A 24,416-nucleotide genomic window follows, 5' to 3' on the forward strand; every position below is an offset into this window, starting at 1 on the left:
TCCTAGACATTTTGCAAAAGGGTATTTGGCCTTTCAACTCTTTTGCAATTGACTGTCCAAAATGGCTGAAAGGCCAAATGCCCCTTTCCTAAACATTTTCTAAGTAGATGTCCAGAAATATCAACACCATATGAATCAGGCATCAAATTGCCTGTTCTGCTCCATCAAATACTGACCAAAAGCTGGTGGCTCCCATACCAGAAAGTTAGTGGATCTACTTTGGGGTTTTAATTCAAACTACCTAAGTTGCTGAACCCAGTACCCAAAATTAGATCCATTGTTGGGACAGCTCCTTTGGAATTTAGTCTAAAATCTGGAGCAAATTCATCATCCCACCAACATGGAAGCCACCAGCTGCCACTGACTCAAGCTTATATATTTGTAAATGTAGCTATAGTACAGTTTTTTTTTAAATGGCAGAAAATTATATGCTAGTCAAACATTAGTATGCATTCATGCTTTTGCCTGCTTGGAATGCAAAAACAGAAATGGTCACAATAGTGGCATGTAGCAGCTGCTAGTGGTGGCTCATCCCTTTTACCCTAGGGATTGCATTAGTTTTTCTCAGACTTGAAGTGCATTAAATAATTTGTGTACAATTTATTTAGCGGTCCCCTACTTTTTAAAAATGTTATTTTTCAGTAGTAAGCACATATAACCTACAATCAACAACAAAAATTCCTGTCCCATCCCTTCCTCGCCTGACATTTTAGTTGTCATCTATCAAATGGTAAGGTATTGTTCAGCCTTTTATCTTAATTGAACAGATGTTCTTTGTTATTTCGCTAACATAGGATACAACACAATAAATTGCATCAGAATCTGTTTTGTCAGAATTTTACTTGTTGTTCTAGAAGATCCAGTGAGGAATTAAGGTAAATGAAATAAAAAAAAACAAATATCTTTTATCTCCCACCCCCATCTAGTCTAATTCTATAACTTCTCAGTCAGTGCAAATGCCCACACTTTGTCAAGCTAGCTGTGGAGTGAGATGCTTTGAAGGTTTCGCCTACCTCTGCAATTACTGTTCTAGGTGCACCCAGCAATATTCTGATGTGGGTTTTATATGTACTTTTCCATTAAACAATGACAATGATAGTGTCTTTATGCTGAAGAGTCTGTTTAGTCACATTTGATAACCAAGCCTAAAATTAATCTCAACGTTTGTTGCCATTTGGGTATTTTTATCAAAGGTTTTCTAATGTTACAACCTCATCACAGCCCCACCAGCAAAGTGTAGACATTTCCTAACTGGTTTTATTTGGCTTAGATGGGACTTGGAGACTCTAGCTTATCTCATTCGCACCTCCCCCCACCCACCCCCATCCCGCAAGGACATCATTTACAGCTCTTTTCTGAATATTCTCAAAGTACAGTTGTCCCTCCACATTTGCTGGTTAAACACCCATATATTTGGTATATCACCTGTTACTGTACTAGCTGCTGCCTCTGCTGCCCTATATGCAACAAAAATATGTTCTTTCTAGTTTAGGTTTAGGGTTCAAATCCCCACTCAGTCATGGAAACCTACTGGGTAACCTTGGACAGGTCAGACTCTCTAAGCCTCAGAGGAAGGCAAAGGCAAACCAGCTCTGAACAAATCTTGCCAAGAAACCCCCTTAATAGGTTCGTTTCAGGGCTGCCCAGGCTCTAATATAATGTTAAGGGGTTCTGCTCCAAGTTCCCTTGTCAAACAACAGAAGACGTGTGGCTATTAAGCAGAGGGTGTCTTCAGTACTGGCACCTAGGATGTGTAACATATACAACATGCCTTTTAGTACCAGGTAAAAACTCATTCATTCTCCCTTTTTCAGATGTTTAGGTTTTTTTTAGCCATGTTTATGCTTAATAGATCTTACACAGCTAATGCTTTTACTTTTCCTGTTAAGTGTTTCCAAGCTTTTACATTGTTTATTGTTTATATATTGTACAGTTTCAAGCTTTATTTTGTGAACCAAACAGAGCGCTTCAGATACTGGGTGACATAGAAATAAATAAATAAATAAATAAATGGACAGGTACACATAAGCATGGGACCCAAAGGGCTTCCTATTGAATTAGCAAACCTAATTTATTGCAACAAAATCAGGTTTCACTGGGAAGTTCCTCACCCAGACTCAACATGACTCATTTGCAATTCATGCTTCAGGCACTTTCACCATGCGGTTCCACTGAAGGGAATCGATGGACCATGTGTCAGAATGCTCCAAATATGTACTGTGAATGTTTCAACATTATGTTATCACATTGTTATCTTAATCAAGTCTATCTTGCCTGCTGCTTCAAGATGTTTGCACATAATGTGATGATCTGAATTTTGATTAAGATTTTCTTTATGTCCTCAAACATAAATGGGAGGGAAAAGGTTAATTATCTCCAAAACCTTCAGTGTCATTTATAGTTGTGAAACTGAATAATGTCTGGGAAAGGTATAGTGAGGATGTAGCAACTTTTTTCTCCTTTAATTAATCACCTAATAATAAATTCACATTTAAACTTCCAAGTTTATCATCCTCTGTCAATTATATATTGAACTTCTGTGATCTATCTTGTACGTATAACAGTTAAGTCTAATTGATAAAGAGTGTGAAAATATAGGAGAAATACATACAGTACTTAAACAGGCTTCACTTTCAACCCTAGGGAAGGGCAAAGATCAGAGCTGTCAGATTAGGCAAGAACAGGTTGCCTATAGGAAACAGATTTTTTTAAAAAAAATCCACTGTAGATAATCACACCTTTATATCTAGAAGTAAAAAAGAACAAGCAGTAATACCGTACTATTTCATTTTAATGCACAGACCTGCATGAAAGAATTAAAATTTCTTGATAAAAACTGGAGTTCAGAAAGGGCAATCATTAACTTCTTCTGCAACTCCAAAAGACTTGTTTTTTTTCATCATCAGTCAGCAACTTTGACTAAATGGGTGTGGAACATTTCAGGAAACTGGTGAAGTATAAATAAAAGATTCTTTAGGAGCTCATGTTGCCCTGTGCTACTTAGCTGCTGAAATCATAAGTGTCTACCCCTGTGGCAACTGAGTCACCCATGTTCTCTGCCTCGAGATGGATGTATTGACTCTTCTCCCAGCCTGGCTCTGCATGCAACAGGGACTAAGCTACTGTAAACAAAGAACCTGTTGCAAGTAACCAGCACATACACCCAAACAATCAGTGACTGACAAGCTCAACAATCTTACTATGTAGTCCTAAATGCAGAGGGCTTGCTAAACACTAAAGAAGACTTGTGGCAACAACAGTGGGAGCACACATAAGAAATACACATCACATGTTGTTGTTATATGCCTTCAAGTCGTTTCCAACTTATGATGACCCTAAGGTGATCGTATCGCAGAGTTTTCTTGACAAGTTTCTTCAGAGGAGGTTTGCCACTGCCATCCTCTGAGGCTGAGGGAGTGTGATTTGCCCAGGGTCACTCAATGTGTTTCCGTGGCCAAACAGGGATTTGAACCTGTCTGCCTGCAGATAAAAATGCCATCATTTTTATTGTTACAGCTGTATAAAGTTGGCTGGGCATGAGGCACAGACTGGTTGTCCTTACTATCATACAATCAACCTATCTGCAGTGACAATTGACTGTCAGGGGCGACTGAGGATAGGTGATCGAGGAACCCATGTGGGTGTACTGCTTCTGTGTGATTTCCCTGCCACTGGGGGTGAGGTACTTCTCTGGGTCCGGGAGTTGGACTGAGCAAGCCTACCTGCACCCCAAAGTCCTTTAAGGAGACTTCTAAAAGACTCAAAGGAGCGGAAATCATCTCCATTTCTACCCAGAAACTGGATTCTGCCTCATGTCACCTATCCAAATTTTGCTACAGCAAAGGTAAGGTAAGTTAAACAATGGGTGTCCAGTGATCAAGACCCTGATGCTGGGAAGATGGCCAACATCTTCCTGGGTGCATAAAATGGGACACAGCCTCCTGGGAACAAGATAATGCAACGAGATGGCAACTCTCCTGATTTGCATCACTCCACAGTCCAGAAATGGGCCTGCGGGTAAGTCTGGGACCTTGGCATTCTAAGAGCTAACTTCCAAGTACTTAGTAACAGAAAGTACCACCATCTTCTTCAGAAAAGTGCCAAGTTATTAAATGCACAGTATCAAGACAGAAGGTCTGATCGTATGATTGTTGAGTCAAACGATCTCTAGATCTGTGCCTCATGCCAAGCCAGTTAGTACATATGAAGCTTTATATTATAAATCTTACATTTGTCTCATACATAACTTTTAAGACCTATACAGGAGCATAGAGAGAAAGGGAAACAAGAGGAAAGAAACAAAAAGGGGAAGGCATTGTTTGACTTTAGACAAACACTTTAGCAACAACCTCCCTGAACTGGATCAAAGGCTCATTAGATCCAGCATCCACTTTCCCACAATGGCCAGCCACATGCTTTCTGGTAAGCCCATAATAAAGGCATGCACACAATAGCTCCCTTCAGCAGTTGCTTTCCAGAGATTGATATTCAGATGGCTCTTTCATACTGGAAGTAAAACACAGCCATCGTGACCAGTAACCAATGATAAATGATCATCATTATCTGTTCTCATTTCCCCCTAAAGCCACCAAAGGCTGCATCTGCACTGCAGAAATAATCCAGTTTGATACCATATTAACTGCTGTGGCTCAATGCAATGGAATCTTGTGGTCTGCAGTTTGTTGTGGCATAAGAGCTCTCTAATAGAGAAGGCTGTCTCACAAAATTACAGATCTTAGCATTCCTTAACAGTTAAGGTGATGTCAAACTGCATTATTACTACAGCGCAGATGCAGCCGAAGTTGGTGACCATCAACACAGCTTGAGGCAGGAAATTTTGTTGTTACATTATGTTCTATGTAAAGTTATATAAGTCCTAAATACTCTAAAGGCACAAGATACCATTTGATCTTGGAAGCTAAGCAGACGCAGTGCTGGATAGTACTTAGATGGGAGATAGCCAATTAATATCAGATGCTGTAAGCTATCTTTCAGAAGAAGGAACAGGTAAAATCACCTCTGAGTATTTCTTGCCTAAGAAAACCCTATGAAATTCATGGGGTTGCCCTAAGTCAACAGGGAACTTGAACCTGTCACTTCTGTAGTACAATTAGACTGAAACTCCACATACACTTACTTGCAAGTAAGTGTCACTAAACTCTGTGGGGCTTACTTGTGAACAGACATGCGTAAGATTGCACTGTTCAGCATCCTCCCCTTTGTTGCTTGTTCAAGTAAGTGTGCTGTATTGCAGCTTCATCAAACAAAGTACATTGATTAGATTAACATCATTATTCTAATTGCTGAAAGTATACCTGCAAAGCTAAATTTAAAAGTAGCAACTTCTCATATTTTCACTATCTACATGGGAAGCAGCAGCTTCTTTTTTTCTCAGACCACCTACTTTGCTTGAACAACTTGAGTTTCCAATGTAAAATCAATTGTTTATTGCTTGACTATTTACACAACAGCCTGATTATCTTTTGTAAAGAAATACTGTACAGTATAATCATGTAACTTTGAGGCTGGAGAAGTCTAAAATAATTGAAATGTACTCATCCCTCAACATTTGCTAGACTTAGGGGCACAGGACGTCTGTGAACGTGGAAAAACCACAAATAACAAAAACACTATGTTTTTACCTGAGAGAACACCTCTCTAGAAATCTCTAGGTCCTCCAGTGCAACTCTGTGGTCAACATCTGCCAGACACTGACCATAGAATTGAGCTTGAGGAGCTACAAATGCCTAGTGGAATGTCCTCTCTAGGAATCTCAAAGTCTTTCAGTGCGACATTTGGTTAAAGATGACCACAGATGACCTAGAGATTCCCAGAGAGAACATAATAATCAAAGCCACAAATGTCAGAGCCGCAAATATGGAGGGAGGAGCGTACATGTATTTTTCTTTGTATTCCCTAACACTGGGCACAAAAACTCAATGAGAACAGGAAGTTCTTCTGACCTTGTTTTATGTGGGGGATTCGTCCCCCCCCCGCAAAAAACAAAAAATCCATGTGCTCGAAGCCCAATTACAAGTAATGGGGCTCGTGCTCACAGTGGTGCCCAGCGGTGGCAGCGCATGTGTGACATGGGCGCGCACACCATTGTTTCTTCTGGTGCATGGCAGCGGTGTTGTTTTCAGCATATGCTGAAAGCAGCATATAATGCACCCGCATATGATGTGGCCGCACTGTATATTCATATGATTAGTAAATCTATAGTTCCTCCAAGTTTTCATTCTTAGGCAACAGTATAGGTACATTCCAGGCCCACACTATTGCATTAGAAGAAGAAATAAGATATTACTCTATTGCTGCAAAGCTCTTTAAAAGAAGCAATTTGTGGCATGCACTCCAGCACTAAATAGGAGGAACAGACAGTTCTTGAGAACTAAATAATACAATGTGTAAAACATGGCACCAAAACCTTTTTTTAGAAAACAAAATCGCAGAACACTGCTGCCAGGAAAAGATAAAACCTTGTTCATGTCTGTGGCTTTTTAAAGAAAACACTCGTCTCCTCTGTTACTCTAGTATCTGAAAACTTAAACCAATTCCTAAGAACATTTACGTAGAAGCCAGTCTCGATGATCTACCATGGCTTCTTCACAAGTAACTCCACACAGGATTGCAACAGGACTGTTCTAAAAATCTAACCTTTTATGAATAACAAGACTGTGCTGGCAGCTTCAGGTGTATTTGCATCACTTATCACCACGCAATATTAACCTAGTGGCCTTGACAGCTACATTCAACACTGCAGTAGTCACAAGAGTAGTAGATATATTTTCAGGGATGGAAGTAACATTATTCCAAAGAACAAAGTGTAGCATATATAGTACTGTGAAAGTGTGATACTGGAAAGATAAAAGTGTGAACTGTAGTTAAGTGTTGCTTGCATACATCAAATAGTTACCAATGTTCTTTATAATTAGAAAGAGTATGTGAATAGGCCCTTAGAGTCTACAAGAAACAACAGAAATGAGCCAGCTTAGTCAGCCAGTTATATGTGACTATGCTACCCTATTATTACTGGGTTTGGACAGTATGACTCTGGTTTGACCTTCCACCAAACCAGTGTAACATTTTCTGCAACCATCATTCCAGCCAAAACACATGACTTTTTTCCTTCTAGGACTTAAAAAACATGAAACTTAAGTATGGTTATCACACAGCCTGCTTGCCACATTCCAGACTTTTTCTGTGTTGTTAACATTATATCCCCTACTGTCTTTTCCTTGGTCAAGCAAAAGTGCAGTATGCGGTGTAATTAAATACACAAAGCAAACAAAATCTTTCTCCTTTCCATCATCACTAGTTCAAAATATGCCCATTCATTTGGAAGCAAAACAGGGTAGGGTTTTTTAAAGGCAGTGGTGTCTTCACAGGTATACAATGTGTAAAATACCATGTACAAGTCACTAAGTGTCCCCTTCTTACTATCGAATACCCAACCTCTATATAGCTAAAAATGATCAGGTTTGAGGACAGTATGCCTCCAAAATGGATTCCTCAGTGGTAAAGGAACATATTTAGCTCCCTTATATCAGGTCAGATTATCTGTCCATTTTGTTTAATATTATCTAATTTTATTCACAGCAGTTCTCCAGTGTAGCAGATAAAAATATTTCACATCACTCTCTCAGCATACCAGAAAAAGACTTCAGGAGTTTGAAAAAGAATAAGTGTCCCACTCTCCCAACTCCATTCACTACCAAAATATATCAAAACCTGCAAGACTTTATCCCAAACTGGCTGGACAAGAAGAGAATTCACAAAGGATAAAAGTACAATGCAATATATTATTCTTACAGTAACATTAGACAATGTCTTCAAGACAGAGCTACAGGTATGAACTTTTCCCTCATGAGCTATACTAGGAAAAAATAAACTTCACAACAAAATTCTTTCCATAGGAAGAAAAGAACAAGGTTCCTCCCAGCTTGATTTCTAAGATCAATGCAGGCTGCTGTCCTGCAGGTCAATGAGGAAAATAGATGACATCCTTTGCCAATATTTTAGATCTGTCCATTTCTGTTTCTGTTCACCGCTGGCTTCTGATGGTAAAAACAACCACAACACTGATTGCCTATGCAAACATTTGCAAGAGCAAGGTTGTTGCAAAGGAGAGGGTAGTTTTGTTAAAGACAGCCATTAAAAAAAAACTAGCACTAAAAGCTGCCTTCAAACTCTCACAAATATGCACACAGACCATATTACATCCATATTCATGTGGAAATAGTGTGAGAAGAACAGATGCAACATTTTTCCAGATGGAACAGGCAACAGTAGTTGAAATGGATGTCAGCCAGTAGTGCAATCTTTTGCAGGCCTAGGTGAGACATATAAGACACAGGTCCCACTGAATTCAATGAAGCTTAATTTCAGGTAAGTGAATATAGGATTCCAGTTCAAGTTCTTTGCCCTAAAGTTCCACCAAAATCACTGAAAAAAGTTTAGTCACGACGTAACTCCCACTGATATCCATTAGAATTAAGTGTAACTAAGGGCCTGAACAGATAGGCTAAAGTAAAACTGCTTTGGGTCACTTTGGAGGTACAGTATGCTGTTTAAATGATGCATGTGTCCTAAGGCGCTGTACAGACCGGCGCTTTGCGCTGCCTACATGTGTACTAGGGTTGCCTTGGGGTGTCCTTTCCAGGTGCCCCGCAACCCTAGTACATCGTAATGGCGGTGCCCATTCTACATGGGCAACGCCATTACGACGTCACGTCCGTGCCGCCTCCAAATGGGGCAGCATGGACGTGATGTCTTGGCGCCGCAGAAGGGTGCCTGTGGCACTCTTTCAGTGGCACTGGAAGGAGCTCCAAAATGGAGCTCCTTCCTTTGTTTTGTGTCGCTGGCGCAGCCTTTACACGGCTGCGCCAGCAACACAAAAGAGAAAGGGGCCAAGTGGCCCCTTTCTCCCTTTCCCCACCGCTGTCAGGGTGTCCTTCGGGCTTGAAGCCCCAAGGACACCCCTTTCTAGACCGCGGGGAAGCACCCTTTTGCCGCTTCCCCACAACCTGGAAAAGTGGCGGATTGGGGCCTCAGGGCTGCCATTGTGGCAGCTGAGGCCCCAATCCGTCAGGGAAAGGGGCAGGTGCAGGCCGCCCCAAAGGAGCACACTATACACCGCCTAAAAGGCTAGAAGCTGCACCAAAGCCATGCTCCGGTCCTAAGGACTGGAGTGCAGCTTCTGGCCTCTTAAGATCCGTGTGTCATTTAAACAGCATACCTCCAAAGTGACCCGAAGCAGCTTTTTTTTTGGACTGTCTGTTCAGTCCCTAAGTTAGTTTGAATCCAACCTTATGTCACAAGTGAGCCAGCAATGTTATGTTCCTGGACATTAGAGGCAGGTGATAAAATCTAAACTATAGTGTGCTGTGGAAAGTTAATCCTTACAACTTTCAGCACACACATGACAATTGCCTAAACAAAATCTTTTTAATTCCTCAAGCAACATACACATCTTTCCCAGACATCTTTCCCTGACAGCTTTTTATCATAACACCATATATTTGGTTTCCTATTGTAAGAAATGTGTTTGTGTATGTGTTCGCTACTTCTGTCCTCAATAACTGTTAACTGAACACAGGCAAAAGCCCAGATGATGAAAAAACATGGAGCTACACAACACCTGGGTTCATCTTCTGAGTTCTCCTGGCATATATTTAATACAGCTTATTGATTCCAGTAACATGACATAGCACCAAGCAGGGGGTACTGCTCTTTTGTCCAATTTCATTATCTCAACAGTATAGTGATCAGGACGCATGGTTGAAGCCTGCCATTTATCAAGTGGTAACTGATTGGCTGTCTCCTGTGAAAGAATGAGGAAGAAATGTTAGCACACTTCCACACCTAGTGAGATTTGGAAAAACTGTGACTCAGTACATGTTTTGCTTGACATTGTATTGAGTTACCACTAGTAAAAGACTATCTGCATTCAGATGGGGGGGGGGATCTTACCAGGCTTTTGATTTCATGGAACAACAGCATTAAGCCATTTATTAAATCATATGGCAAGTGAAAATTCAAAAAAGAATTCCGTGACACTTTAAAGACGAACAAGCATATTACTGCACATCTCTTTATGGAGTATAGCTCACCTCATCACATGTACAAAGTACTGTCTGGTATATCGTATGGCTGGTATTCTGTTGGGTCCTAATATCAAGGTAAGTGGCCTTATGTGAGCAGGAAAGAGCACTGAGCAGTTGCAAAATATCCATCTTCACTAAGGAACCATTGTAATGTTACTACGTAATGGTGTCCATTGTGCAACAGTACCTTGGTGGCTGACAGCCATCACTCCGTGAGCTATATCTATGACTCTTGCTTGTCAGGGCTCTCTGGATGATAATGTATTATGCATTTTTTCAGTTCGCAAACAGGTTTGCACTGGCCCTCTGCTACTTAGTTATAGATGTGTAAAGTTGCAAACCATTGACCATGATGTAGAATATTGGCCGTAGAATACAAGAAGGGGAGTATGACTGCCAACCAAGGGAGTGGGGTGGGGAACAGAAAAATAACAAGGCTGTTTTTGAGGTCCTTAACCCTTTCAGAGTCCAAGGAACACCCTTTTTGTCACCAAAAAGAGGGGGGAAAAGAGGGGGGATGTGAATTTTTTTTTCTTGGAATCTCCAGGAGTGCCTATTCATCTTATAAATATGTTGCAAGGTGAAGCTGAAGGCTTTCATGGCCGGCATGCATAGTCTTTGTGGGTTTTTTGGGTTATGTGGCCAAGTTCTGGAACAGTTTATTCCTGACATTTCCCCAGGATCTGTGGCTGGCACCATCAGAGAATGCTGGCATGGAGGTAAGTGGGGTATATGTCCTGTGTGACCCTTGACTGAGAGGAAGTGATTTACATGTCAACCTTTGTGTTGGTCTGTTTTTGAATGGCAAGGCCTCAGGGTGTCCATTTAATTAGAGATCCATTATCTACTGGGGAAAACCCCCGATCCTGGGTGGTGGATTTTTCAGGATTGGTAGCCAAACTTTGTTTACTTTAAGGAATTCTTCTTTCCTGTTGATGTTGACTAGGTGTTTGTGGATTTCAATGGCTTCCCTGTCCATTCTGACCTGACAGTTGTTGGCATGGTCCAGAATTTCAGTGTTTTCAAATAGCATTTTATGCCTGGGGTGGTTTATAATGTGTTCTGCTACCACTGATTTTTCTGGCTGACCCAGTCAACAGTGTCTCTCATGTTCCTTGATTCGTGTTTGAACACTGCGTTTGGTGGTCCCTATGTAGACTCTTCTCCTGTGGCCATGAGAGAGTCTCTCCTGTCCTTTGCTGAATGCAGCATTTGCTGGATTTTCTTGGTCGGTTTGGAGGTTGAGTTTCCTCACCGGTTTCCCTATTCTGTCTCTGACTTCTTTGATATATGGTAAACCATGTTTCTGAACCATCTGAACAACATCCACCTGAATATCCAGTTCACAATTAAAAAAGAAAAGGAAGAAACATTGCCATTGTTGGATATCCTGGTCATCTGCAAACCAAACCAATGTTTGGGCCACACAGTATATGAATACCTACACACATGGACAGATATCTACACAAGAATTCCAACCATCACTCAGGACAAAAAAGGAAGCACAATAATAATACTGGTAGACCAAGCCAAAAGGATCTGTGAACCCCATTTCCTGGAAGATGAATTGAAGCACCTAGACTGGGCTCTACAGGCTAATGGTTATTCCAGCTTAGACATCAAAAGGGCTGCCAGACCTAGAAAAACCCATAGGGGCGAAGACAAATAACCACCCAAAGGAATGGTATTTTTACCATACATTAGTAGGAAATGAGTTGGAAATGAGTTGAACACACATAACAACAACAGTGGTTGAGAGAGGGCCATCAGTCAGGGCAGACACTATTTTTGTTACTCAAGCCATTCAGAAATCAAGGACAAACCTACCATAAGAAAGAGTGGAGCAACTTCCTCAGGCAGCAGATGCTGTGGAAGAGGCAGGTCCCACTGACATTTCCTTGATCTCCATCCCCCTGAATTAGCCTGTTGCCCTCCATGGTAGTGGAGGATCCCATCCCATCATCAGTCATAACAAACTGTTCAGCTGCTAGTCCAAACAGCTTCTGAACATACACTAGGAGATAAGAATAAGGGTTCTTTGGTTAAGGCAGCAAATATCATGGGCCAGAAATGCATGTTGTGCATTTGTTGGTCTGTTTTTGTTCCCTGGCTTGATCCGTGGGAAGAGGTGGGTAAGAAATAATAATAATAATAATAATAATAATAATAATAATAATAATAAGTATTAGTAGTATTACAGAAAATCAGAAAATAGGCATCCATCAACAGATCCAGATACACCTTCTACCCGTCTCTACCTTAAGGACAGACTGGATGGAGGGTTCTAATAAATGCAGCCCAAACAAATAACGTTTCCAAGCATTGTATAAAACATACAAACTTGTGGAACACACTAGGAATAATAAGAATTAAGCAAGGTAAGTTTTCTTCTGACAGTTCAATATTTCATTACCATTCAGATAAATCTAACTTACACAAGCAGCTACAGACTACTATCACACAAGCCCTTGTGCATAGCTTTTGGAATCTGGGGTAAGGAGAAAGATCTTTCTGACTAAATACAACTGTACAGTATAATCTAAGCAATAATGCAACTGCAAGAATGAAATAAACAACAAAAGGGGTCAACAGAGAGTTGTATAAAGCTCCTGCTTTTCTGGCTTTACTTTCAGTTAGGAAAGCAGCCACAGCAATACTAAAAATATGTATTTATCTCTAGTAGTGGTAGGTCATCCCTAGAGTCCAACCCACTATGAAATGTTGTTCATTCAACACAGGTGCAAGAGGAAGACAGGAGAAACAGTGAAGAGGCACACTGTACCTCTTCTACAAGGCACAAAAGGTCATTTAAAAAATATAGCACCACTCTATGACTATTTAGGAAATCTAAAAAGGCAAGTACGATCTGTTAACTGCTTTTCTCCAGCACACTCGGATAATATTTTGCATTCATAATTAATCTAAGAGTTAACAAGTAGCAAATGGTGGACTCTCCCAGTTAGTGTAATGGCTGTTTCCATTTTGGTCACTGTAGGATCATGGATGGATTAACTTGGAGTGTTGATATGAATTAATTTTGTGCATGCAAATGTAAAAATACACCTGTTTAAACCTAGTACTGAATGAGGCTTACTCCCAAGTAAGCATTTCCAGAACTGCAATCTGAAGCTGCCATCCACACGTAGTCGATTTACCTAGAAATCAATAGTACAGTAGGAGGTGTACAAATGGGTATATATGACAGCTAGCAAGCATAATGTCAAGAGTGTCAGATTAAGACTAAGGGTGCATCTACACTGTAGAAATAATGCAGTTTGACACCATTTTAAGAGATGAAGCTCCGTCCCATAGAATCCTGGGATTTGTATTTTTACAAGGTCTTTAGCCTTCTCTGCCCATGAGTACTGGTGCTGCACAAAACTACAAGTCCCAGGATTCTGTAGGATGGAGCCATGACAGTTAACATGGTGCCAAACTGCATTATTTTAGGAAACCCAGGTTCAAATTCCAGCCCATCTACAATGCTCACTGGTTGCCCTTGGGCCAATCCTTTCTCGACTAGTAGCCCAAGACATTTTACCACCTGAGGCAGAACAGTAGTCTGCACCCCTGTCAACTGACCAAAGCACATAGTACCCAAAACCAGCCAAATTATTTAGAGCATGAGGGGAGTGGGAATCAGAGAGGCACCACTTCCCATGCCAGACAATAAAAATATAGCAATGTAAGTGGTTAACAGAGCCAGCGAGGTGTAGTGGTTTGAGCATCAGACTATGATTCTGGAGACCACGGTTTGATTCCCTACTCGGCCATGGAAGCCCACCTTGGGTGAGTCACATACTCTCAGCCCCAGAAAATTCACAGGTTTGCTGCAGGGTTGCTATAAATTGGAAACAACTTGAAGGCACACAATAATATCAACAAAGTGGTTAACATGGTGCTCAAAATTTGCTGCCAGGGGTGGCTACCTCACCCAGCCTAAAGGTAGGGCCTGGCCTGTCACTATTTCTCAGCTTCACCGACCTCACAAGGATTCAGGAAGGATTGTATGTGCGTAAACCAGCAAAGCACACCCACCAAGAAGGAAAACACAGCATACAGTACCAAGGTAAGGCGCTCAATTAAAAAAAAAACTAAACAGAAAACCTGACCAAATGCAATGGCACAAAAATAAAATGTAAACTGAACATCTGAACCAGCCCAAGTTATGCTCTAATGCTTCAGTCCAGGTGTCCAACCAAGGGCTCTCTTTCTGACTGCACAGTCCACTCCTAAACCTAAACCACCACATTCAGGAAAAAAAAAACCCGAGGCAGAGGAAGGGACATTTTCAAGCAATGGATAGGAAATAAGAGAAGAGAAAAAAAAGCACTCTCTGAAATCCTTGGTTCTCTCAATCTTTATTACCTGGTCACATAACAAAATGTAAGCAATATAATATCAACTTTGCCATTGGTTCCTCTTAAGGAGACTTGAAGCAAAAGACAAGACTGAAGGAGAAAAAAAATAAGAGTTTAGCCCAGTTTCAACGCGAGATAGGAAAAAGAGAAGAGAAAAGAAAAGAAGCACCTTCTGAAATCCATGGTTATCTCAATAGTTATTACCTGGTCACATAACAAAATATGAGCAATATAATATCAGCAAAAGCAGTCGAAGCCCCCACCCACCCACTCCCCAGTGATACCCCCAACTTAAATGCGCGTTAAGTGCCCGTGTGGACAGGCTCACCTTGGTGATGATGAGGGGCTCCCCATGCTCGCGTCCTCCTTTCAAGGTGAAGCCCCAGGGCGCCCCTCCGCTCAGCTGCACCTCCACCAGGTTGGGGGGCTCCCCTTGGCCGGGCTCCCCCAGAAGCACCAAGAGGGGCTGCTGCTGCTGCTCCTGCTGCTGCCCAGGCTCCAAAAAACCCGGGTTCATCCCGGATCCTGGGTCGGGAAACCTCACCTCCAGCTTCTCCATGGTGGAGAGAGACTGCTCGCCTCTTCCTCCTGTTCTTCTTAAGTTGGAGCCAGGGATCTAAAAGCCAAACCACCAGTCCAGCCCCACTTTCCAGGCTGCTTTTCCCATCTGGGGAGGGGTGGGCAGGGAAAGGGGTCAAGCCCCTTCCTCAGCAGGGCTCCTCCTCCTCCCCCTCCTAGTTTTTGTTATTTTTTGCACCCAGGAGGAGAGGAATTGGAGAGAGGTGGCTTTGGAGACAGTCTTTGCAAGAGTTGTTGTGGGGCTCCTTGCAAAAGGGACTGTGGACTAGGCAAAAGGACCCTAGGAAAGGGGGAGGCACAAAATGTAGGCAGAGGGGGAGTGTGTTGCAATCCTTTCCTTCCCCCCCCCCCCCAAAGGGCTGGGAGTTTGGTTTCGGATCTATGCTGTGGGTGGAGCAGAGGGAGTTTCCCCACCGAGGAAAGGGGCTGGGTCCAAAGAGGCAATGAGTGGGAATGCTGTTTGTGCCAAACAAAGAGGAGCCCCCTTCCCCCATTTGGGAGGGGAAAAGGAGGGGAGAGGAAAGCCTGGCCCTCCTCCTCCCCACAGGGAAAGAGGGACCTTTGCCCAGGCTGACCCAGGTAGCCTCCTTTTCCAGCACCTGTCCTCCATCCACTTCAGCCTTCTGCCCAGGAGGAGTTCCTAAATGTCCTCCCTTTTGAGCAGGGATTTATACTTATAGCCACTAGGTGACTTTGGGCAACCTAAACTCTCTCACCCTCAGAGGATGGCCATGGCAATGGCAAACATGTCCTCCATTTCAGTCTCCTCTCCAGGAGGAGTTCCCAAATGTCCCCCCTTTTGAGCAGGGATTAATATTTATAGGAGTGTTTTTAGCCACTAGATGACTTTGGGCAAGGTACACTCTCTCAGCCTCACAGGATGACCATAAAAATGGCAAATGTGTCCTCCATTTCAGCCCTCTGTCCAGAAGGAGTTCCAAAATGTCCTCCCTTTAGAGCAAGGATTTATATTTATAGGAGTGTTTTTAGCCACTAGGTGACTTTGGGCAAGGCACACTCTCTCAGCCTCACAGGATGGCCATGGCAAGTGGCAAACCTCCTCTGGGCAAGAAAAGCCCATGACCTTAGGGTTGCCATAAGTCCAGGGAAACCAGGCGGCCTCCCTTTTATTTTCCAGGGCATGTCCTCCTCCATTTCAGCCTTCTCTCCAGGAGTTCCCAAATGTCCTCCATTCTGAGCATGGCTAAGAAGCCTGGATTTGCATTTGTGTGAACGCTTTTTGCCTTTCATTTGATCATTTTCTCCATTGTTTTTCCCTCTAATGTCCTCCATTTTGCAATGCCTTGTCTTCCTTTGCAGGAGGCCACCCTGCCCAGGTACCCCCTCAGGAGTAGGGCCTGCTATCAAGGAAAAGCGTGGTTTATCGTAGTTAAATACATGGAAAGCCAGCAGTCTTGGGTTATGGCTCTGGGGACTAGGGTTCAAATCCTCACTCAGCCATGGAAACCCACTGGGGTGACCTCCTTGGGCAAAGTCACACTCTTATCAACCTCAGAGGAAAGCAAAGGCAAACAGCACCTCTGTATAACAATCACAATAACATTAATAATGTGTTTGTTGTTATTATTATTATTAGGGGGGTTGCAGCTGGTGGCATTGCTGGTAACCCCATAATAATAATAATGTTTGTTGTTATTATTTCGAGATTTGCAGTTGGTGGCACTGCTGGTAACCCCATACTACTACTACTACTACTAATAATAATAATAACATAATACATTATAGTAATATATCTTTATATATAATAATAATATATTATTATTAGGGAATTTGCAGCTGGTGGCACTGCTGGTAATCCCAGAATATTATTATTATTGTTATTATTATCAATGTTTGTAGCTGGTGGCACTACTGTACTGGTAACCCCAAAATAATATTTATTTATATATATATATATATATATATACACACACACACACACACACACACACACATATATATATATATACATATATATATATGGGAGTTTGTAGCTGGTGGCACTGCTGGTAATCCGAGAATATTATCATTATTAATAATGCCCAACTTAAAAGACACACTATTATTATTATTATTATTATTATTATTATTATTATTCCGCCGCCATTTCCTCCTGGTCTGTCTCTGTCTCTCTGTTTTTAAAAGGGAGGAGGGCGTTTATTTGGGCGCCCTCTCTCTGGGCTCTGTCGCCCTGCCTTTCCCTCAGTGGAGTACTGGCAATGGCGGGGGGGGGATAAGGGAGCCCTTTGTGCCTCAGGCAGGGGGCGGCCCCTGGGCCTAGTCGCCTCCTCCTCTCCTTCTTCCCTGAGGAGCAGCTGCTGCTGCTGCCAGGGAAGGAAGGAAGAGGCTTTCTTCTTGGACGCCATCATCTGTCCCCAGAGGCCCTCTGCTGGCGGCCTCGGGAAGAGCAGAAGAGAGCTCCTCTGAGGGGGCCTCTACACTGTAGAGACAATGCAGTTCCACACCGCTTTAACTGCAGCATTAAAGCCCTCCTTTACCAGCACATGCCCTACATTGCAGCCTTCCTTCCAGGAGGAGTTCCAAAATGTCCTGCGTTTGAAGCATGACTAAGAAACATGAATTTACATTTATATGAGTGTTTTGAGTTTTTATTTGCTCAATGTCCTCCACTTTTCTCAAATGTCCTACATTTTGCAGTGCCTTGGCTTCCTTTGTGGTTATGACATATGGTCACCCTGCTTTAATTTCCATGGCTCCATCTTACAGAATTCCTGGGATCTTGTCATTTTGTGAGGCACCAGCTCTCTTTGGCAGAGAAGACCTTGTAAAACTACAAATCCCAGCCAGTCCTCTTAGGGCTCAGCTCCAGGCAGTGCATTCAACTGAAGGACAACCGGCTTCGAGCCATAGGACAGCTGATGGCATCTGTTAAGAACAAAGGTGGCACAGTCTGCCCTCCATGTTCACAGATTGTTTGTCTATGGATATAACTATCCATGGTTTGAAAATATTTTTTAAAAATACAAATTCCAATAAAGAAACCTTGATTTTGCCATTTGATATAAGGGCACCATGTTGCTATGCCATTGCATTTCATGGGACTTGAGCATCCATGGATTTTGGTATCAACGACAGTTCTGGAACCAAACCCCAGAAGATACCAAGGGCCCACACTATTAAATTATATATAGATATATAGATGAACACATCCCAATATTTAGCTGTTTTTATTATCATACTGCTTTTTAACAATATGTTTATACGTTGTAAATCAAATGTTTTATAGAGCTATTTTAATACGTTTCTGTACATAATGTGTTGCTTAATAGTCTGTGGACTGTAATAAAAGTCTATTGTTTGTTGTTACAAGTCCCAGGTTTCTGTGGGATGGAGCTACAGCACTTAAAGTGGGGTCAAATTGCATTATTTCTATAGTGTGCATACACCCTAATTAAGACGTTGGGGCTGCAATATGCAGGCAAAAGTTAAAAACTTTCAGTAGTCAGCTCTGGTTAGTACATGGATTGCAGACTGCCAAGTAAAAGCTTTCAGTAATCAGCCCTGGTTAGTACTTGGATGGGAGACCACCAAGTAAAAGCTTTCAGTAATCAACCCTGGTTAGTACTTGGATGGGAGATCACCAAGAAATACCAGGTGCTGTAGGCTATATTCAAAGGCCAGCAATGACAAGCCATCTCTAGAGTATTCCTTGCCTAAGAAAACATTGTGACTCTCTTGGAGTCACCACAAGTTGACAGGAAACATTAAGGTGGTCACAAGAAGAACCTGGCTCCTGGATCATTAGATCTTTCTGTTCCAATGTTTTCACATAATGTGGCCTTGAAGTTGTGTTTCCAATTTATGGTGACTTTAAGGCGAACCTGTCCTCAGGGTTTTTTTTGGCAATATTTGTTCAGAGATTTGCCATTGCCTTTTTCTGAGGCTGAGAAAATGTGACCTCGGTCACCCAGTGGATTTACATGGTTGAACCTGGAGAAATCTAACCCTGATCTCCAATGTAGTACAGTAGTCCAACACTCAAACCACTACACCACACTTGTCTCTCAAATGTCATCTGTACTTATGCATTTTTCTGAAACATGTACAGAGAACTGGATTCTAGGAGCAGTCATGGTTACAATCTTTGCACAAAGGAAGGAAGGAAGGAAGAGCTAAAGGATTTTTCAAGGTAGATAGAATGCTGAGTAATGAAGTGGATTCAAAGTATGTCATTCTTGAAAGAAGGAAGGGTCACAATGACATCAGTGCTGATAAGCATGTGTTTACAAACCATGGGACTTTGCACTTATTTAGTACTCAGCCAGCTTATTATTTTGCACCACAACTTCCTTTCTTCCACTTCCTCTTTGCAAGTAACTCTCTTAGATAATTAAACATTATACTAAAATGACACAGTCCAAATGAAGGATCACTGCAAGTTGATTCTTTATAAATGGGTGTTGCATTGATGGTTTCTTTAATAGTGTGTGTGTGTGTGTGTGTGTGTGTGTGTGTGTACATCTGCAACAACTGCACAGGCCATAAGTTGGAATATGGTGTCATCAGGACAGGATTTGGGGACAGAGTTACAGCACCCTACTGAACAGAATAAATGGGAAGTCCCACAACAGCAGTGCGACTGATTGGCCATGTCTGCTTGGGCTTATTTCTGACCTGTGGTCCACAGACCCAGAGAGGGCACAGGGTCTTCACAGGGAGTCTGCAAAAGCTTGAAGGCTGCTCAGCCCACCACCTCCTCACAGTGAAGCAGACACTTAAGACCCAAGGCAAAGGCTGGTCGGCTGGCTGATAGGCTAGCTGGCCCTGCATGTTGCCCTTCAATCATACAGTCACCTCCAGCTGTAAACTGACCAGAAGAAGCAGGAGAAAAGGAATCATTACATGTTGATGCAGAAGCAATAATAATAACAACAACAACAACATTATTTATATCCCGCCTCTCCGTCAGGATCGAGGCAGCATACAATAAGAGTAAAATACAACAATACAGTATAAAATAAAATCCATTATACCTCCCACCAGCACATCAATTAAAATTCCCTTACAAAGCAAAGGCAAAAAAAAAAAAAAAAAAAAGAATGGCTATACAATGTTTTAATATTCTATATTAAGTTGATACTAACAGAAGGCAATGCACTTTTGAAAAGAATCCCATTAAAATCTGGTAAGATCTACAAAAAATATACACAGTAATTTATGTAAGATATCCTCCTTATCACAAAAAATAATGTGAAGCAAGAAGAAGCAAGTTACCGTATGTCTACTTGGGCATATTCTTGGTTAGCACGTTAAGGGCGGCTGCCTGAACTATGCAGTGTGTACAAATGTAAGTATGTTTCAAGCTTTGGGTAGGTACTTTCTACTTCTTATGAATCTGGCCTGTTTCATGCTGACTGGTTACCATGTTTTCAGATGAAAACCTCTAAACTGCAACTGTTTATACAATCTATATAAATAAAAATGTAAATGTTTGTTTGTTCAAAATCTTAAACCTCCGAAAGTTCTTCACCGATTGCTTTGACATTTTGACATAATGTTCCATTCGAATACACACATTTTTTAATATACATATACCTACTGTTATATAGTTGCCACACCTGTGACAGGTAAAAATATGTGTTATTTTGAAAAACAGCACCATCTGTTGGATGTAACAGCAACACATGGCGTTTGCAGTCACCATTAAAAAAGCTCAGGGTCAATCTTTATAACTGTGCAGTTATACTATTCCTGTATAGCCAGCATGGCGTAGTGGTTACAGTGTTAGATTATTAATCTGGAGACCAGGGTTCAATTTCAAGCATGACCATTAAAACCACTGGGTGACCTTGGGAAGTCACATACTCTCAGCCTCAAGTGAAGGCAATGGCAAACCTCCTCTAAAGAAATCTTGCCATGAAAATCCCATGATAGGTTCTCACCTTAGGATCACCATAAGTCAAAAATGACTTGAAGGCACTCAACAAGAACACATTCCAGTATTATTAACATATGATGTGCATTTTAACATATTCATTAGTGTGTTCAAAAACATGCCTACATTTATGGAACTCAGTGCAGTTTTACTGTGTCTTTCCCATATGTTCTTCATATAGCATGACAGGTATTTCCATGTGTGACATCTTGTACTGGCAGCATCTCCAAAGAAGGTATCCCTTATTGTTGATCAGGAATAGGGAAAATGCAGCCACTCAGATATTCTTGGACTACTAGCTGTGCTGGCATGGGCTGATGGGGCTTATAGTATGACAATATCTGTAGGGCTGCATAATTCCCACATTCCCGATTATAAATGGTGGAAAGGTTGTGGCTGGGAAAACAGTGGTTTTGATAAGGCTTTCTGGTGAGTTTAGCTTGTGATGAGCTTAGCTTGATGTGCATACTGTAGCTATAGTAATACTGAGTCCTTCACTGCATCTGAAGAGCGGATTGATATCTGCAAAAGTTCATGCTGAAATAAATCAGTCAGTTTCAAAGATTGTGCTAGAATCTAGACTGCCACTTCCCCTTTCGTCCCACTTTCCTTCTTATGCTGTGACAGAATAACACAGCTATCCCCCCCCCCCCCAATATACTATTCAAATAATCTAACTACTAAAGCTCCATGGAACCATGGGATACAAAGGAGCCTAGACAAAGCAGGGACTCAGAAAATAAGAAGGCAAGAGACATGATAGCTTGAAAGATTTTTTAAAAATGAGAATATTGATATGTGAGAGGACAGTGATGGCATATGGTCAGATGGGAAAGGTGCTCACTGCAAAATTTGTGTGGAGAACCCCTCCTCCACTCACTATCCATTTGTGGTAGAAATCATGCAATGAACAAGTGAGGGGAGCAGAAGGGAAGGGGAAAACTTGGAAAGATGAAAGGGTTAGGAATTGTGCAGACCTCCAGAACTATCATTGCTTTTGAACTACAACTTCCAGAATCCCTAGCCATCATAGCCAATAGTAAGGAATATTGGGAGCTGTTATTCAACAACATCTGGAGCTTACACAGTTCCCAGCTGTAGCTTAGGGAGAGGAAATGGCTATAAAGACATAGGATACAACATTAATTTGAACTAATCAGTAAATCTTTAGATGTGGGCCTCTGAACGGCCCTTAATGTAGAGAACCTTTCTGTGTTGTCATGACCAATGGTCAGAGATGAGTGGAATGGCAATCCAACATGTGAAGTGCCTCAACCAAGTCCAACAGTAGTTATTCCCACCATTAACTTATACCTATAATTTTAAAAATGGCAGAGCTTTTCAGTATTTCTTCCATCATATTCCAGGTGAAACCTAAAACAATCAGATACCAGACAGTATCTCATTTGAAGGTCTGTGATGCAGTGGTTTGAATGTGTGACTGTGACTCTGGAGACCTGAATTTAAATCACTGTGAAGACATGGAAATCAACTGGATGACTTTGGGCAACTCACACTCCCTCAGCCTCAGAGAGGGGCAAAAGCATATCTTGTGAAGAAACCTCGGAACAAATCTTGCAAAGAAAACCTTGTGATAAGTTCACCTTGTGTGTGTGTGTGTGTGTGTGTGTGGTTTGTCCTCAAGTCACTTAACCACTTATGGTGACACCCATTAATTTCATAGGGTTTTCTTAGGGAGAAATACTCAGAGGCGATTTTGTCAGTTCCTTCCTCTGAAATAGCCTAGGCACATGGGTATTTGTTGACAGTCCCCCATCCATAATAACTCTGCTTAGCCAAGATCAGACAGGATTTGATGCCTTAGGGCAGGGGTAGGCAACCTTTTTGAGCCGGGGGCTGGGTTGCGGTCCCTCAGCGACTGGGGGGCCGAAGCGGGGGGTGGAGCTTCGACCCTCCGGGCGGGGCCACGTGCCAGGGGTGGAGCTTCCACCCTCGGGGCGGGCGTCTGCTGGGGGGTGGAGCTTCCACCCTCCAGGGGTGGGGCCGCATGCCGGGGCGGAGCTTCCACCCTCCGGGGGCCAGGCCTCCCCATTTTTGCTGGCCCCTGAGGGGCCCTAGGCCCCGTCAGAGACCAGCAAAAAAGCTGGGGGGGGGCCCTGCCAGTGCTGGAGACCCCCTGGAGGGCCCCAGTGACGGCACCGGGCTTCCAGAGGCCCAGCCGCCATGGAAGCCCGCCTGGAGGGCCCCAGAGACGGCAGCGGCCCCCGCAGAGGCCCCTGCCACCCTGGGAACCCTCCTGCAGGGCCCCAGAGACGGCAGCTGGCCCGCAGAGGCCCCTGCCGCCCTGGGAGCCCGACTGGAGGGTCCCAGAGATGGCAGCGGGCCTCCCAGAGGCCCCCTGCTGCCCTGGGAGCCCCCTGCAGGGCCCCAGAGATGGCAGTGGGCCCTGCAGAGCCCCCTGCCGCCTGGGACCCCCTTCAGGGCCCCAGGGATGGCAGAGGCCCCGCAGAGGCCCCCTGCCGCCCTGGGAGCCCTCCTGCAGGGCCCCAGGGACGGCAGAGGGCCCGAGGCCCCCTGCCGCCCTGGGAGCCCGCCTGGAGGGTCCCAGAGATGGCAGCGCCTCCAGAGGCCCCCTCCCGCCCTGGGACCCTCCTGCAGGGCCCCAGGGATGGCAGAGGCCCCGCAGAGGCCCCCTGCCGCCTGGGAGCCCTCCTGCAGGCCCAGGGACGGCAGCAGGCTCCGCAGAGGCCCCCTGCCGCCCTGGGAGCCCTCCTGCAGGGCCCCAGGGACGGCAGCGGGCCCCACAGAGGCCCCCTGCCGCCTGGGAGCCCTCCTTCAGGGCCCCAGTGACGGAGCGGGCCCTGCAGAGGCCCCCTGCTGCCCGGGAACCCTCCTGAGGGTCCCAGAGACGGTAGCGGGCCTCCTAGAGGCCCGCCGCCGTTGCCGAGCTGCCTCGCAGCGTCCGTCGGGCGCCGCCATTTTGGGCGGCAAAATGGCGGCCCCATAGCCCAGAGGCCGCATGGGCGCCGCCATTTTTTCACACCAAAATGGCGGTGCCCAGAGTGGCGAAAAGCCGTGACGGGTGGCCGCGGCGCCGGCAAGAGCCATCGGGGGGCGGCGGCCAAGCCTTCGGGGGCTGGATGCGGCCCACGGGCCGGAGGTTGCCGACCCCTGCCTTAGGGTCACCAAAGTCAGAAATAACATGAAGGCAGCCAACAAGGATGTTCCTCTTCTGTCATTTGTCTTGAGTATATGCAGACAAACAAATCTTGACCACGAAGACAGATTCCTTTATTTTTTTCCTTTCAAACCTGTGTTTTGTCTGATGGAGAGTTTTGAAATGTTTTCAGTTTTATGGCCTTTGACTGGCCTAATAAATGCTGACTGGTTTAAAATATTTTTTCCCCTGTATAACCACCACAGCTACCTCTGAACTTTATACTACTAAGCTATTTAGAAATGTCAAAGCAATTCACCAAAGGTTCCTGCTAGTATGTGCACACCAAAGAAAGA

General features: G+C 43.5%; 1 protein-coding gene across 2 annotated transcripts in view; it reads right to left on the reverse strand.

Moving 5' to 3' along the window:
- Positions 1-15,327, reverse strand: part of SHROOM2 (shroom family member 2) — a 161,883-nt gene extending 146,556 nt beyond the window's left edge. For both annotated transcript variants that reach the window (XM_042456497.1, XM_042456496.1), the window contains exon 1: positions 14,796-15,327. In XM_042456497.1, the coding sequence (XP_042312431.1) occupies positions 14,796-15,026 (231 nt within the window). In that variant the 5' untranslated portion in view covers positions 15,027-15,327. The remainder of the gene's footprint in view (positions 1-14,795) is intronic.
- Positions 15,328-24,416: the final 9,089 nt, after the last annotated feature.

This window comes from Sceloporus undulatus, chromosome 3 (assembly GCF_019175285.1).
Source record: "Sceloporus undulatus isolate JIND9_A2432 ecotype Alabama chromosome 3, SceUnd_v1.1, whole genome shotgun sequence".
NCBI lineage: Eukaryota > Metazoa > Chordata > Lepidosauria > Squamata > Phrynosomatidae > Sceloporus > Sceloporus undulatus.